Raw genomic sequence first — 15043 nt, forward strand, 5'->3', positions numbered from 1 at the left:
TCCTACCCTGTCTTGAGATACAGTATCAATAACAGGGTCAGGTGCCTAAAGCTGGCAGCCCTCTCCAGCCTACCTCCCAAGTGTTGGGATTACAGGCATGCTCCATCATGTCTAACTCACATACCACTTTCCATTTAAGACTTATTTATTTTATGTGTGTGTGTCTGCATGTATGTATGTGCATCAAGCCCATGCACTACGCAAAGATACAAGAGGAGGGCACTGGATCTCCTGGCTGTTGCAAGCCACCCAACATGGGCACTAGGAATGGAGTCAAGATCTTCTGAAAGAGCAAGAAGAGCTCTTAACTCCTGAGCCATCTCTCCAGCCCCACATGGCACTTCTCTTTTTCTTTGTTTGTTTTGTTTTGTTTTTTGTTTTGTTTTTTTGAGACAGGGTTTCTCTGAATAGCCCTGGCTGTCCTGGAAGTTACTCTGTAGAAGAGGCTGGCCTCGAACTCAGAAATCCGCCTGCCTCTGCCTTCCAAGTGCTGGGATTAAAGGCGTGTGCCACCACTGCCCGGCCACATGGTTCTTCTTCTTCTTCTTCTTCTTCTTCTTCTTCTTCTTCTTCTTCTTCTTCTTCTTCTTCTTCTTCTTCTTCTTTTAAAGATTTATTTATTTATTATATCTAAGTACACTGCAGCTGTCTTCAGACACTTCAGAAGACACTTCACAAACTTCAGAAGAGGGAGTCAGATCTCCTTACGGATGGTTGTGAGCCACCATGTGGTTGCTGGGACTTGAACTCAGGACCTTCAGAAGAGCAGTCTGGTGCTTTTAACCGCTGAGCCATCTCACCAGCCCTTCTTCTTTTTTTTTAATTAGGTATTTTCTTCATTTACATTTCCAATGCTATCCCAAAAGTCCCCCATACCCTCCCTCCCCCAACTCCCCTACCCACCCACTCCCACTTCTTGGCCCTGGCGTTCCCCAACATGGCACTTCTTAATGGGAGGAAAAACACACAGGGTGGAGGCAATTGTTATGGCCATGTTCGGAAAAATAAGTTCCTCAGGAACCAAGAACCCAAGCTATAGAAGAAAACACAGCCCAGAGGAGCTGTCGAGAGCGCTCAGCCATTAAGATATAATCTCCAGTCACTCAAAGCTCCACCTCAGCTGATTCTTGAAAATCCTCCTGCATTTGCCTAACTTGGCTCTGGTTATCTTAGACCTACTCTGCTTTAGAAAACATAGTGGTTTACCTAATAACATCCTCATCTCCCTATCCCTGCCAGGGTCCATTAAAACTTGTTGAAAATGCTGAACACCTGCATTCCTAGCCTCTCTCACAGCTCCTTGACACAGGTCTGCCCAATAAGTATAAGCCAAAACCCTGATGACAGATTTCTAGGCAAGCTCCAGCCTTGACAAGAAAATAACTCCTGGTGTGGAGACTCTGGCCACACAGCAATCTCTGGGGAAAGGTCAAAGGACTGTTTCTATCCTTAGAGGCAGGTGAAAGTGCTAGTCTTTATACCACTGACTCGCTGAACTGGAAAGGCTGCCCATCTGGGCCCTTAGCCCGTGAGAAAACAAACCTTTATTTGTCAATGCCCTGGATAACATCTCTCAACCTAAGCTCAGAAAGCTAAGACTTCCTTTGGAATAGTAGGAACAGCAATTCAGTTGTCAGGAGTTCATGGAATGCAGAGTCAAGGTTGCAAAGAGAGAAGGCAGGGAAAATTTGATCTGAAATGGGTGAGCGGAAAAACTCCATTGAAACTGGGAAAGAATTGGAGTCGTATGAAAGGCTCTATGGGACTGCTGCTTTCAAACCAGCATGGTGGCGTATTCCTTTAATCCTAGCACTTGGGAGGTAGAAGCAGGTGGCTCTCTCTGAGTTCAAGACCAGCCTGCTCTACCCAGTAAGTTCCAGGGCTAGACAGTGAGACACTCTCTCAAAAAAGGGTTGGGCTGCTAGAGAGATGGCTCAATAGATAAGAGCACTGGCTGCCCTTCTAGAGGTTAGATCCAATTTAGTTCCCAGCACCCATATGTCAGCTCACAATGGTCAGTGACTCCAGACCCAGGGAACCTGACATCCTTTTCCTCCTCACCAGCACTATCCATACTTGTGTTCAGACAAACATGCAGCCAATACACACATACATATAACAGGGTTTCTCTCTGTAGACCAGGCTTCCCTGGAACCCACAGAGATCCACCTGCCTCTGCCTCCTCTCAAGTGCTGGGGTTAAAGATGTGCACCGCCACTGCCTGGTTTACAGTTTTAAATTTCTAAAGGAACAATTCATGCCACAATAGACATCTTGGTGCCCACTAACTGTGGAGACGCAATCACAGTGGGGTGATTGGAGTTCACATCCTGCGGGGCATCTGGCATCCTCAGAAACCTTACTTAAGTTTCCTAACTCCATTTTGAAAGGCTCTCTAGCTGACATTTTCACTGTAATTTTCTTTTCTTTTGGCACAGCAGCTGGGCTTTCTGTCACTGATGCTTGATTTCAGCCCTGTCCTGTGGTCCCAGCGTCTCCACTTCTGTTTTTGTAAAAGTCTGCGCCTATGTATTCTGTCTTTTCCGCAAAGTGAAGTTCTTGCAGCATCCACAGCCACCCTGCTTCCCATTTCCTTCCTGTTCTGCTGGAGGAGGTTCCTTGCTCCACAGAGCCAGGAGTGGAAATCCTTGTGCTTGTAGTGATCCTGCAGTCTCTGCTCCTGGATGATGGTGAAATGAACCAATTCAAGACAGATTAGCTTGTCGTAAATTCGGGTTTGTTGGGTTGGGAAGCTTCTGTCAGGAGGACGAATTCACTGGCCCCAAGGAAGGAGAGGAAGGAGGCCATATTAGTCGCCATGGGAAGGGAAAGGAGAAGAGGGAAAAGAAAGAAAGAAAGAGCATGGGGGTGGGGGGAGACAGAGAGAGACTAATATCACATATGATATGATATCTGTATTAAATGCAGAAAAGTCTCTGGGGGAAGGGCAGCTGAGTCCCTGCCGGGTAGGGACAGAGGGATGTCAGGAGAACCTTGAGCCTTTGATTTGTACAATGCATACCTCAGCCCCTAATCCAGGACTGGAAACCAACTCCTGAGTGCTGGGATTACAAATGTGGACCACCCTAGTGGACCCGGGAGATGTTTTCGGATTTTTACCATTCTTGGTATCTACATCTTCTTATGCATTGAGTGGCCACTAAAATAACAACTCTTTCCCAAGTACTGTCTTTTTGTCCTGTTGAGGTTGAGCTTGGTCCTGGTAGGCAAGATGTCAATAAGGTATTTTATCTATACCATTAAAGTAAATTGTTCAGACTGGAACACTTGTGATCCAGGCAGGCTTGGAATTTGCCAGCCTTCTGTTCACCCTCCTGAGTAGCTGGGATTACAGGTTTGCGCTACCAGTCCCAGTATACGGAGTAAATTCTAAACCGTACCCAGTAAACGTCCAGTGCTGGATGCAGTCTGAGAGTGAGGTAACTAAGAAGCACTGAGCTGTGTGTGGCTGCCAGTGCAGCCATGCCAGCCCCGCAGCCTGGGATGGGCCTTGAGCACAGCAAAGGATCTGGGTTTTCGTCCTACATTCATTACCAAGACGAAACCGAGTTAATATTACTGAAATGACAACTTCCATTACGAAAACTCTGTTTTAGAAAGATGGGCTTAATTTGTCTTTCAACCATTTTGATGCGCACGCCATTCGCACAGTAGGTCCCTGTTGGATGACTAACTGGGACTGGGATCCTGGAGTACTCCCGAGCTCAAGCATTAAACCGTGGGGTTCCCCCACCCCCGCATCCCCATTCCTCCCTCCAGTCTCCCCAGCCCCGCCCGGCCCCACAGCCGAGCGTCGCGAAGGCTGCCGGCAACCTGGCGCGCTTTACGGCCGTGGCGTTGCGACGGGGCGGGGCGCCAGGCGGGCGGCTCGCGCGCTTGACGGCAGCGGTGGGAGGCAGGCCGGCAGGCAGGCAGACGGCGTCGCAGGCGGGTGGCGGCGGCCGCGCTGGCTGCCGAGGGCGGGAGCGAGTGAGTCACTGCGCGCGTGTGAGGGAGGGAAGGAGTGAGCGAGCGAGCAGCCCGCGCCCGTCGCCCTCCTGCCGCTGCCGCCAGGTCCCCCCAGCCGCCGGCTGCCTTCCGCCCAGCGCCCAGGCCGGGCCGAGCCGAGCCGGGTCGGGCCCGGGCCATGCTGCTCACCGTGTACTGTGTGCGGAGGGACCTCTCCGAGGTGACCTTTTCCCTCCAGGTCGACGCCGACTTCGAGCTGCACAACTTCCGCGCGCTGTGCGAGCTCGAGTCCGGCATCCCCGCCGCCGAGAGCCAGGTACGCCGGGGTGCGGCAGCGAGCGGGGGGCCTCCGGCCGCTGTGGCCGGGGGCGGGGGGAGCTGGGGGGCGGCGGGGGCCGAGTCCTGCAGCCGCCCGTGGATGCACCCACTGCAGCTAGAGGGGCACGTGCGCGGGCGGGCAGCGCTCCCCACCTTCTGGCCTTCGGGAGCCTGGGTCCTCATCCGGGATCTCCTGACTTTTCGACCAGAAATACCAGTTTGGATCACTGGGAGAACGACGCTGGCCTGGGGTTCGCTTATTTGGACCGCTCCAATATGCGCAGTTTACTACCTGTGCAGATTTGCGGTTGAAAGTGAGGGGAAAAAGTTTGAGACTCGCTCTGCCATTGACGTCTCTGGAAATGCATACATTTCTGGTTAATTTATTATATATATTATATACACACATACATACATACATATATGTGTCATATATTAATTAAAGTAATGGTTAGGTTAACTCAGTCTGTCTGCTTCTCTCAGGCCAAAGCCCTCCTCCTTTCTGGGCCCAGTTTAGTTGGGTCAGTTCAAAGCTCATTGCTTTCGAAGGATATTAGCTTGAAAATGGCCTACTGTCTGAAGACCCCCGAGGGATTCGGCGGCGAGGAGGTTCAGCCTTCTCATGTTTTAACAAGAAAATATATTCTCAAAATGCTTTGGTGTCCTTAGTAGACTTCATCAAACAATAGGTGGACTATCTGTAACCTTTGCACTAAATCCCTTAAGATTCTAACCAAAGTGGCCCCCGCTGGGTGTAGTCTAAACACCAGAAAATTATAGACTGCTCCCAAGGCCCCAGAATGTAAATCTTGATTTCCTTCTGCAATGATGAAATAGTTCCAAAAACTGTTGCCCAACGACTGCCTGTTCTGTCCTGACTTACGGTAAACCGCGTGTCAATATTGTGTTCAGAAGTACCATTCCTTTTCGCAGTGTGAACTTTAGAACCTTGGCATGCCGCTCTTTCTGGAAGGATCTATTTTAGGGAAGGAGGTGTCACTCACATACGCAGTCTGGCAAAAGTTGGGAATAAACAGTTCCCCCACTTTCCACAGAAAAATTAAACCACAAAAACCTAGGACCCCCTTCCTGTTGGTCAGCCTCCTCATACAGGTGGCAGGGACAAGTTAGGACCAGGGAGTTTGGGGGGCTGGGGGAGACTTGACTTTTTAGAGGATTGGTTGATTGTGGGTTGTTGTTTGTTTTGTTTTTAAGGCAGGTCTCACCATATAAAACACTGGCTCCCATCTACACTCAACAGAGATTCCTGTTGACTTTGCCTCCCAAATGTTTGGAGTTAAGGCCTGAGCCATCACAACCAGCTGCTTTTGGTTTTTGTTTGTTTGCCTTTTTTTTTTTTTTTGAGACAAAGTCTCAACTGTGGGGTCAAGGCTAGCCTCAGACAGCAGCCCTCCTGCTTCAGGCTCCTGTACAGCTGGGATTACAAGAATACACTATCATGTCCAAGTCCAGTTTTCAGTTTTGAAGTCTTTAAAAAAAATTTTTTTTTCAATTTATGTGTGTGTGTGTGTATGTATGTATGTAGGTAGGTAGGGTGTTTTGATGACCCAAGTTATAATTGGAGCTGATGGGGAGTAATTTTAAGTTGAATTTGTTGGTAGGACTTGATGTCTACAGAGGGTGAAGCTGTTTCTCGCTGTTTCTCTTCCTCCATCCTGTGTGCACGTCATCCTAGCTAGCACTACCGCTGCCTTACAGGCTCCCTGCCCAGCCCATTGCACTCCGATGTCTGTAGAAAATGTTAAGTAAACTAAAGGGGATATCAGACTGAATCATAATTGTATGGTTAAGGAGGGTTCAGTCTTCTGTCAGTCCGGAGTTTGAAGGGTACCATTTGAACGATTAGGCTAGCTCTAAGTTCTTCTTTAAGTAAATTTGGTGTTTACTTTCTTCCCAACCCAAATTAGCATACAGAAACCCAGACTCCAACCGTGTTAAGCCTGTATTAAATAGCTGTAAACAGCACCCTGTTTTTCAGGTTAGTGCTGTTGGCTCTATGTAACCTGACAACTTAGTGTCTATTTTAAGAGCTGATTTTTAAGTGGGGGGTCACTTGTCTAGTTCACTGGCTAGCCCCCTCAGGCAGGACCAGGACCCACCCCAGACACTTGAGTCACTTCCTTTCTTCGGATCAGGAAAGTAAACATGAGAGTCTTTTGTCTTTTAAGTCCTAGTCTGTCTGACTTGAGCTCCCTAACCTGTTTTCCTGTTTTGTCCCTTCCTCTCAGCTTTCATTCAGTCTGTTTACTTGAGTTCTTCCATTCCCATCTCTTGGCTTGGCTTCAGAGTCCCACTTTAATCACATGTGCAGGTGGAGATGGTTTCTGTTCTAATTTATTATTTTCATGTTATATCTACTATAGACCCGTAAGTGAAGTGTTTTCCACCCTGCTCACAGCAACTTATACATAAATGCCTGTTTTATGTATTATACATGTGTGTGCACAGTCAGCTGTGTGGTTCAGAGCATGGTACACAACGTAGTATGGTACACAGCTAACAGGTATTACATATGTGCATATACTATACATCAGTTACATTATATACATTAAGTAGTGATGTTTATTATAAATAGATACAAAATGGAATTCAAGAAAAGGTAAGCTAAGCCGAGTGGCGGTGCACATCTTTATTCCCAGAACTCAGGAGGCAGAGGCCAGGAGATCTCCGAGTTCAAGGTGAGCCTGGTCTACAGGTCAGGTGCCTAGACAGCCAGGGATACACAGAGAAACCTGGGGGGCTTGGGAAGAGGATGAACTAGAATGAATGAAGATGGGATTCAAGAGACAGATAACCATTAAGAGCACTTGTTGCTTTTATAGAGGCGTCTTACAGAGGTTTGATTCCCAGCACCCATACAGGGGCTCACAACCATCAATCAGTAACTCTAGTTACACAGGATTCAATGCCCTCTTGTGGCCTCTGTGGGCACCAGCCGTGTACATGGTACATGTATAGGCATGCAGGCAAAGTACACAGAAATAAGCGTACATTTTTCAAAAATTAAAAAATAAATAGAAATAAAAATGGCTGTGCTTTCTGTTTCCCTCCTGTACCCTTGAGGGACTGTCCAGCATGTGTCCCTCACAGGGGATGCTGGTTTGGAGCTCCATCTCTCAGCAGCAGCAGATGTGCGCAAGTCATTTGGAGAAGGTGTGAGGTTTTTAACCGCTCTAGTCTGATTATAGTAGTTGTAATCTAATGACAATAAGTGTAGAATAGAAACCATCTTTAGAAGAACCTGCTCTGTCTCAGAGCAAGTGTGGGCTTGGCAGCCAGGCAGGCTCAGGGCGATGCTTTGATGCAGGCTTGGCTGGGCTGACCTCAAGCAGTTATTAGGACTTAGTTTCACATTCAATGCATGTCTTGATAGTTTTGAAACATAGTTCACTTCTGTAGGTGGTGTGGAAAAAAGCCTGTACAGAGTAGAAGGACCCTCAATGAAAGGCATGCTGAAGTAGCAGCTAACAGCAGTTAGCTGTGACCCTAGAAATGCTACTTTTGTACACAGCCTGAGTGTGGGTTACAAAAATGCTATTTTAAACCATGGAAACTGGAAGTTTCTGTGGTGGCTAGTTTTGATGTGTTTATTTCCTTATGTAGTTTTCTTTCCTTTTTTTTTTTAGTTTTTTTGTTTGTTTTTTGTTTCTTTCTTTCTGGTAAATGCTGAACAGCTACGATAGAAAGGTTGTAACACAGAGAAGGATAAAGACTGCCACCACTCACTTATTCCTCATAACCCAGGGATAACTTGCACATTGAGTGTCAGTTTGGTTTTGATTGTTTTTGTTTGATATTTGAGACTGAGAGTTCAAGGCCAGCCTGGACTCCATTTCAGGTCTCGGGACAGCCGAGCCTGCGCAGTAAGAACCTGTCTCAGGTGTTTGTTGGGGTGCTGAGCATGGTGACTCGCATTGTTAATCCCAGCACTTGGGAGACAGGCTGAGGTGGAGCTCGAAGATCTAGCTAGCCTGGTCTGTATAGGAAACCTTGTTTCAGAAAAATAAGATGTACTGGCTTGCCTGCTATGCATTAGATCCCCAGCACTTGTCAAAAGAGAAAGCAGTTTAGCTCCCCAATCCCCAGGAAATGGAAGCTCTTTCAGATACCAAGAAATTCTGGTTTGCTTTGCTTTGCTTTTCCAGACAGGGTTTCTCTGTGTAACCCTGGCTGTCCTGGAACTCTGCAGACCAGGCTGGCGTCAAACTCACAGAGATCTGCCTCCCCGAGTGCTGGGATTAAAGGCGTGCGCAACCATGCCCGGCTTGGCTCACACTCTTAACCCCGGCACTCAGGAGGCAGAGGCAGGCGGATTTCTGAGTTCGAGGCCAGCCTGGTCTACAAAGTAAGTTCCAGGACAGCCAGGGCTACACAGAGAAACCCTGTCTCAAAAAAACACAAACAAAAATTAAAAAAGTGTGTGAGCCATCACACTCTGCAATACAAGAAAGAATTTAATGTCATGCTTAAGGATTGTGGAGTTGCATTAATGATATTAATTAGTCTGTTGCTAGATGTTGACTGAGGTTGAAATTGTGTCTCCGGCTTGTTCCTCTGGTACCACTTCTGCAGATTTACACCTCCATAATCGATTTATCTAGTATGCTGTTCTGAATGGCAGGGCTCAGGTCTTCCATACTCGCTTTTGAGAAGTCATAAGAGTTGTGACAGAGCCATCACCAGCTTGCCTTTTGTTTGGCTGATAGAGACATGAAGTCATTGATCTAAGTTGGAAGATGACAGGGTTTGTTTTAGACAGCCCAAGCTAGCCTTGAGCCACTAATCCTCCTGCCTCTGCTCCCCAAGTACTGGGATTGCAGGCTGACCTAAAGGTGATTTCCTTAAGGACTTAAGATGAAAAGAAAAAAAGAAAAGTTACTGCCTGTCTTGAACTATTTTGAGCTAGGGTCTCAGTAGCCCAGCCTGGCCTTACCCCCACCCATTACAGTGTTGGGATTACAGTGTATGTCTCCATGCCCTGGTTACTTGGTTACCACCCTAAGTGTTGGGATTACAGTTTCCATGTCTCCATGCCCTGGTTACTTGCTGATTTTGGTTCTTGTGAGTATTTTTTTCTTCCCAGTGTGATGGCTAATTTTGTTGTCATCACAACTGAATTAGCCTTCCCGGGGGATCAGTGAAACACACCTCCACACGTGCCTATTACAGCATTTTCAGAGACAATTGCATCATGAGGCTCTGACCTAACCCATGGATTAACCAACCCTTTGATGAACTCATAGTAAAATGGAAATACTGGGAGGTGGTGAAGATGGGACCTGGTTAGAAGAAGAGGGTCGTTGAAAGTATGTCCTTGGGATATGTCTTCCTGTGTCCTCTTCTTTGTTTCTGCCGTGCCCGTGATGTGAACAGTCCTTTGATTTGCCCTTCTGACCGACATCCAAATCCTTTGAAATCAGGGCTAAACAGATGGCAATGCCTAAGTAATCCACCCATTTTGAGATTGGATGAGGTATTCCATAGCTTGTTACCATGCCTGATGTCAGTGACTATCTGGGACTTAGCACTTCCTTGTCACTCATGATTGTCCCCATCCTTCCCTTCTCTTTTCTTCTCTTCTCAAAAAAATTTTTTTTTCAAGACAGGGTTTTCTATATAGGCCCAGACTGTCCTGGAATGTTTTGTAAACCAGGTTGGCCTCAAACTCAGAGACATCCAGAGATCTGCCTGCCTCTGCCTCCTGAATGCTGGGATTAAAGGTGAATGCTATTACTCTTGGCTTTTGTTGCCATGCTTTTAAAAAGAAGAAACTGGGGTTGGGAAGATAGCTCAGCAGTTGTGAGCACACTGGCTGCTCTTGCTGAAGGCTAGATTCAGTTCCCAGCATCCAAATGGTGGCTCACAAACATTTGTAATTCCAGTTTTAGAGAATCTAACACTAATGAATGGTCTCCACAGGCACCAGGCATGCAAGTGATATACATAATATATATGTAGGTAAAGTATGGATATACTTGCAGGTAATATACATATATACTTCCCAGGTGGTATATACATGCATGCAGATGAGATACACATATATGTAGGTGAGATACACATATAAATGCAGGTGATACACACATGTAAATGCAGGTAAAAGGTTCATATACATAAAAAAGAATCTAAAAATAAGGAAAAAAGGGAAAAAAATAGGCCAACCAAGAAGACACTAGGCATTGCAATATTTCTTTCCCCTCTCTCCTGCCTTGTCATGTCCTTTGCAGTGTTGCACCATTGAGCTACATTCCCCAGCCCCAGTATTAATTGATGTGTGTGTGTGTGTGTGTGTGTGTGTGTGTCCCATACTCCCCTGCTCAGAATTGAACCAGAGCCTCAGGCAGGCACTGCCAGTGGAGGTGTAGATTTTTAAGGTAGAGGATGACTTAGAGGCCAATCTCTGAGGCTGCTTTGGGTGCTGTAAAAGAATATCATTTTAATGTTGAGCATACAGAACTCCAGTTTCAGTTCTCTTAATGGCTGTGTGACCTCTGTGTCTTCTGGTCCATAAAATTGGACAAATGGTCTCTGTTAAAATGATTGGCATCCAGTGAGACAGTGTGAGAGGTCAGTGGGAGGATGGGGACTTGGCATGTTAGCCCAGTAGAGCCTCACTCAGTGGTAGCAGGTGCTCTTTTTTGTTTGGATGTTTACATTGTGTCCACTGGGAGAGGATCCATGGGCTCTTCCATGTCAGGCAGATGCTTTCCCACTGAACCACAGCCTCAGACCCTAAAGCATTCTCACCTTCCTGAGTTTGGTTCTTTATAATGAGTACATATTCTAGTAAGGATGTCTAGTGTGTCTGTCTGCCTTGGGAGACTAGTCATGTGTCTTTAAATAAACTGACAGCTGAGCCTGAGAAGCTAGAGTAGGCCATGGGCTATCAGTGACCTCCTCACAGTGGCTTAATGGTGTTGATGCCACTCAGGTACACAGCCTCTGCTTTGGCTTATGGTTGTTTTCTTCATACCCCAACAAGTTATGTGTAGCACAACTTTCTTTTTGAATTACCAAAGAGAAAAGGAATCCCTTGTTTTCTACCTTAAGTATAAGATCTACACTATATGTAAGTGTTAGAACAAGAGTTTTGATTTCTAGAGTTTCTCTGGCTGTCCTGGACTTGAATGTAGACCAGGTTTGCTTTAAATTCACAGGGATCCACCTGGTTGCAGTCATTTTTAGTCTTGTATAAAACTTGTGAAGTTGGACAGATGAGTTCTATTCTCTTGTCTCTGGAAGGATTCAGCTTTGAAGGGTCACTTTTGCCCCTATCACCACAGACTTTGGAGCAGAATGACAGTGGATGGTCAGAGTGGCCTGTGCAAATGCTATCTGTTCGCTCTGTGTCCAGGAACGTAGCTAAGAGAGCATGCGGGTGGATGAGGGAGGCCTGGTGGCAGAGCTCAGTGGTAGACAAGTTGCCTATCCAGGTACAAGGCCCTGGGCTTAGTGTGGAAAAAGAACTAGAAGGGACATCTGTTGTGATCAGTCCTGGTGGCCTGCTGGACACAAGAAATTTGACTCTTGGCCCACCTAATGACAGGGCCCTCCTGGCTGAGTTAATAGCCAGCTCAAGTTGCACAGCCAGCTTACGGCCCGGCGCAGAGTACGCTCAGGGAGCAAGCTGTGGCTCAGGACCCAGTCTGTTCTGTGGACTACATGATGACATAGGGACCAGCTCACATCCTATGTGGCTAAGTCAGTGTGCTGCTCTGTGTTCTGTCCCTTCTTCTCCTCATACTGCTCTCTGGTGTTGTGTTGGACATAGACAGTATTCCTGCTAATAGTACTTAGCTCACATGCTTTCTTTTCTTTCCTATTTACAGTTCACAAGCAGGAGAGCAGAGAAAGGCCTGTGAGCACACATACCCCGTGCCAGTAAGCTGCCACGCACGGTTGGGGGATGGTTGTTTTACAGTTGGAAAAACATGATTATCTTTTTATCTTGAAATTTTTTATCTTGAACTTGGCAGATTAACTTGAACTTGGTTTGTTTGTTTGTTTGTTTGTTTGTTTAGAACTTGATCCTTGAGTACAGCTGTGGCCAGCCTGGTACAGGAGATGGTTTTTCTGCCCTGGCCTCCCAGTATTGCATGTTCCTTCATGACCAGTTGACCTTGTAGTGAACATACCCAGAATCTGTCATTCCTCTTTCCCTGCTTGCTGAGAGTGAAAGCTAAGTAAGACTCCCCACTATATGATCCCACCCATCCTTGCCCTGAGCAGACTTCTGGGCATTCCTTACATATAACAGGCCTTGTCCTAAGCCTCTGTGGTGGACAGTTGAACCAAATGTTGCTTCCGTACAGCCTACATTTCATTTGAGCAGACAGACTAAGGAGCAGATCAGTATGTAGCATAGTAGATGAGGAAAGTATAGTTTGCTTTAAAGTACATTGTGTTGTTAGGGATGGAACCTGGGCCTTGGGTGTAAGAGAAATGCCATGTCGTTGAGCTGCACCCACAGCCCATATCCAGAGCACACGCGGCTTTTGGAAAGAGCACTGAAGGGTAGTACTTGACTAGAGACCTAAACAGAGTGACAGAAGAAACAAACCACCTGAGAGGATGTGAGTCTCATTGGGACAACAGAAGGGTGAAGTCAGAAGCAGCCATAGCCAGATCCTTTGGGCCTAGTGTAAGGGTCTGAAAATCGCTGAAGGAAGACCCCAGACTCAGCATGCACAGACAGACAGAGAGAGAGCCTTTATTCTGCAGAAACAACCAGCATGCAGGGGTCTGCCATCCTTTGAAGTGGCGACCCCAGACAAAGGCCCACAGGCTTTCTTAGGGCGTGGGGGTGGGGTGGGCATGGGTTACAGTGGTTACTCTACTTGCTACAGGGATTATGTAATCTAAGATTTCATTGCTGGGTGCGAGGTGGTCAGAGGAGTCAGTGGTCTATACTCCTATGTCATCAATGTTTAACCATAGGATGAAATAGGGCTGCCCAGCACACATGGCCTATTCCGAGGTAAAATATTTCCCCATTTTTGTGGTTATCTCCAGGCTGTTCTTTGGGAGGGGTTTTTTATGATCTTGTTCTGTATTTTATGGTCTGTTCCTGGAGCTGGTGCCTTACAGCCTTCCCTTAAATGAAGACAAATGGAGTTTGTGTTGTTCTTTCATAGTAGGAGACAGGCAGGACTTGGGATTTCCTTCTAGGCGTGATGCGAACCCATGAAAAGGTCTTGGCAGGAAATATGATGAAGAGGAAAAGTGTTGCCATGTTGCTTCTCCGTACTTGACACCTCTGGATCTTCTTCCCTTGCAGATTGTCTATGCAGAAAGACCTCTCACCGACAACCACAGGTCACTGGCTTCTTATGGTTTAAAAGATGGTGATGTTGTAATTCTACGACAGAAGGAGAATGCAGACCCTCGCCCTGCAGTGCAGTTCTCAAGTAAGAGCAATACTCACCACATTATTTCTAATACAGACATCATTAGGTAAAGCAGAGAGGTCCTATGTGTTAGAATCAGACTAACAGTGTAGACCTGATTGCCTGTTGTGTAATCTTGGGCAACATGCAGTCATTTAGAAGTCATTGGACTTCTAAATCAATCTCTTCTGTAGTAAAGTAGGTGTCGCGATTAACTTAGAGCTGGCACATTGTAAGCCCTGGGTCAAGATTAACCTATGCTGTCCTCAGTGATGGTTCCATGATGACGCTTGTCCCTAGGAAGATCTTGGAGGCTTGGGTTAGCCTGTACTTCCTGACTGACTACAGTGTATCTGGTCATCAGCCACTTGGGCCCATATTTTACTGCTCTCCTTACTTGGCTGTGGGGGACATAATTCATTCCTCTTTACCTCATTAAGAGATGAAGCTCAAGTTTAAATGATGTCATCAGCTGTGCAACTAGTAAGTAAAAACAGCAATTAGAATGGTGCTTTCTGTTATTCCTATTTTCTTTTTTAAGCTAGCTTCTTTCGTCCTTTCTTCCTTTTTTTCCTCTTTTCCTTTCTTCCTTTCATGTGTGTGAGTACACTGTAACTGTCTTCAGACACACCAGAAGAGGGCGTCAGATCCCATTACAGATGGTTGTGAGCCACCGTGTGGTTGCTGGGATTTGAACTCAGGTGCTCTTAACCACTGTGCCATCTCTCCAGCCCTCTTTCTGTTATTTCAGACTTTGTAGATTTAAGTGGTTGGAGCACCATATTTGGGCCCCTCCCTGATAATACTAATTTTGGGTGTACCATCCCCAAGATTGGGAGATTTTCTTCCCTTTGTAAAGATTTTTTTTTAAGTCATATATTCTCACAATTTGCTTTTTTTTTTAATTAATTAATTTATTTATTTATATCCTAACTGATGCTTCCCCTCCTTCCCTTTCCAATCCCCCATTCTTCCCTCCCTTTCTCCTCAGAGAAGAGGAGGCCTCTCATGGCTCTCCACCTGCTTCAGCATATTGAGTGGTAGTAGGGCTAGGCTCGTCTTCTATGGAGGCTGGACCAGGGGAAAGAGGCTCACAGACAGACAACAGGGTCAGAGAGAGACCCTGTGCCTGCTGTTGAGGGCCCCCACCTGCACGTCTCTTGTGTATGTGTACTGCTGGGCTTTTTGTTTTGTTTTGCTTCTTATTTACTTGGAGGGTTTTTTAATGATATATTTTTGTATGGATGGATATTTTGCCTCTTTTTATGTATACTATGCACATGCAGTTTCTATGGAGGCCAGAAGGGGTATCAGGTCTTCTAGAACTAGAGTTTATTAATTTTTTAAAGATT

General features: G+C 46.4%; 1 protein-coding gene across 3 annotated transcripts in view; it reads left to right on the forward strand.

Moving 5' to 3' along the window:
- Positions 1-3921: 3921 nt before the first annotated feature.
- Positions 3922-15043, forward strand: part of LOC110293695 (protein DDI1 homolog 2) — a 38938-nt gene continuing 27816 nt past the window's right edge. The window contains exons 1-2 of one of the 3 annotated variants that reach the window (XM_029475706.2): positions 3922-4285; positions 13583-13712. In XM_029475706.2, coding sequence (XP_029331566.1) covers positions 4148-4285; positions 13583-13712 — 268 coding nt within the window. In that variant the 5' untranslated portion in view covers positions 3922-4147. Of the gene's footprint in view, positions 4286-12259; positions 12489-13582; positions 13713-15043 lie in introns of those variants that run through there. The other 2 variants (XM_029475708.2, XM_085838738.1) reach the window with 2 other exon arrangements.

Source organism: Mus caroli, unplaced genomic scaffold (assembly GCF_978045245.1).
Source record: "Mus caroli unplaced genomic scaffold, Mus_caroli_1 scaffold_6, whole genome shotgun sequence".
Classification (NCBI taxonomy): domain Eukaryota; kingdom Metazoa; phylum Chordata; class Mammalia; order Rodentia; family Muridae; genus Mus; species Mus caroli.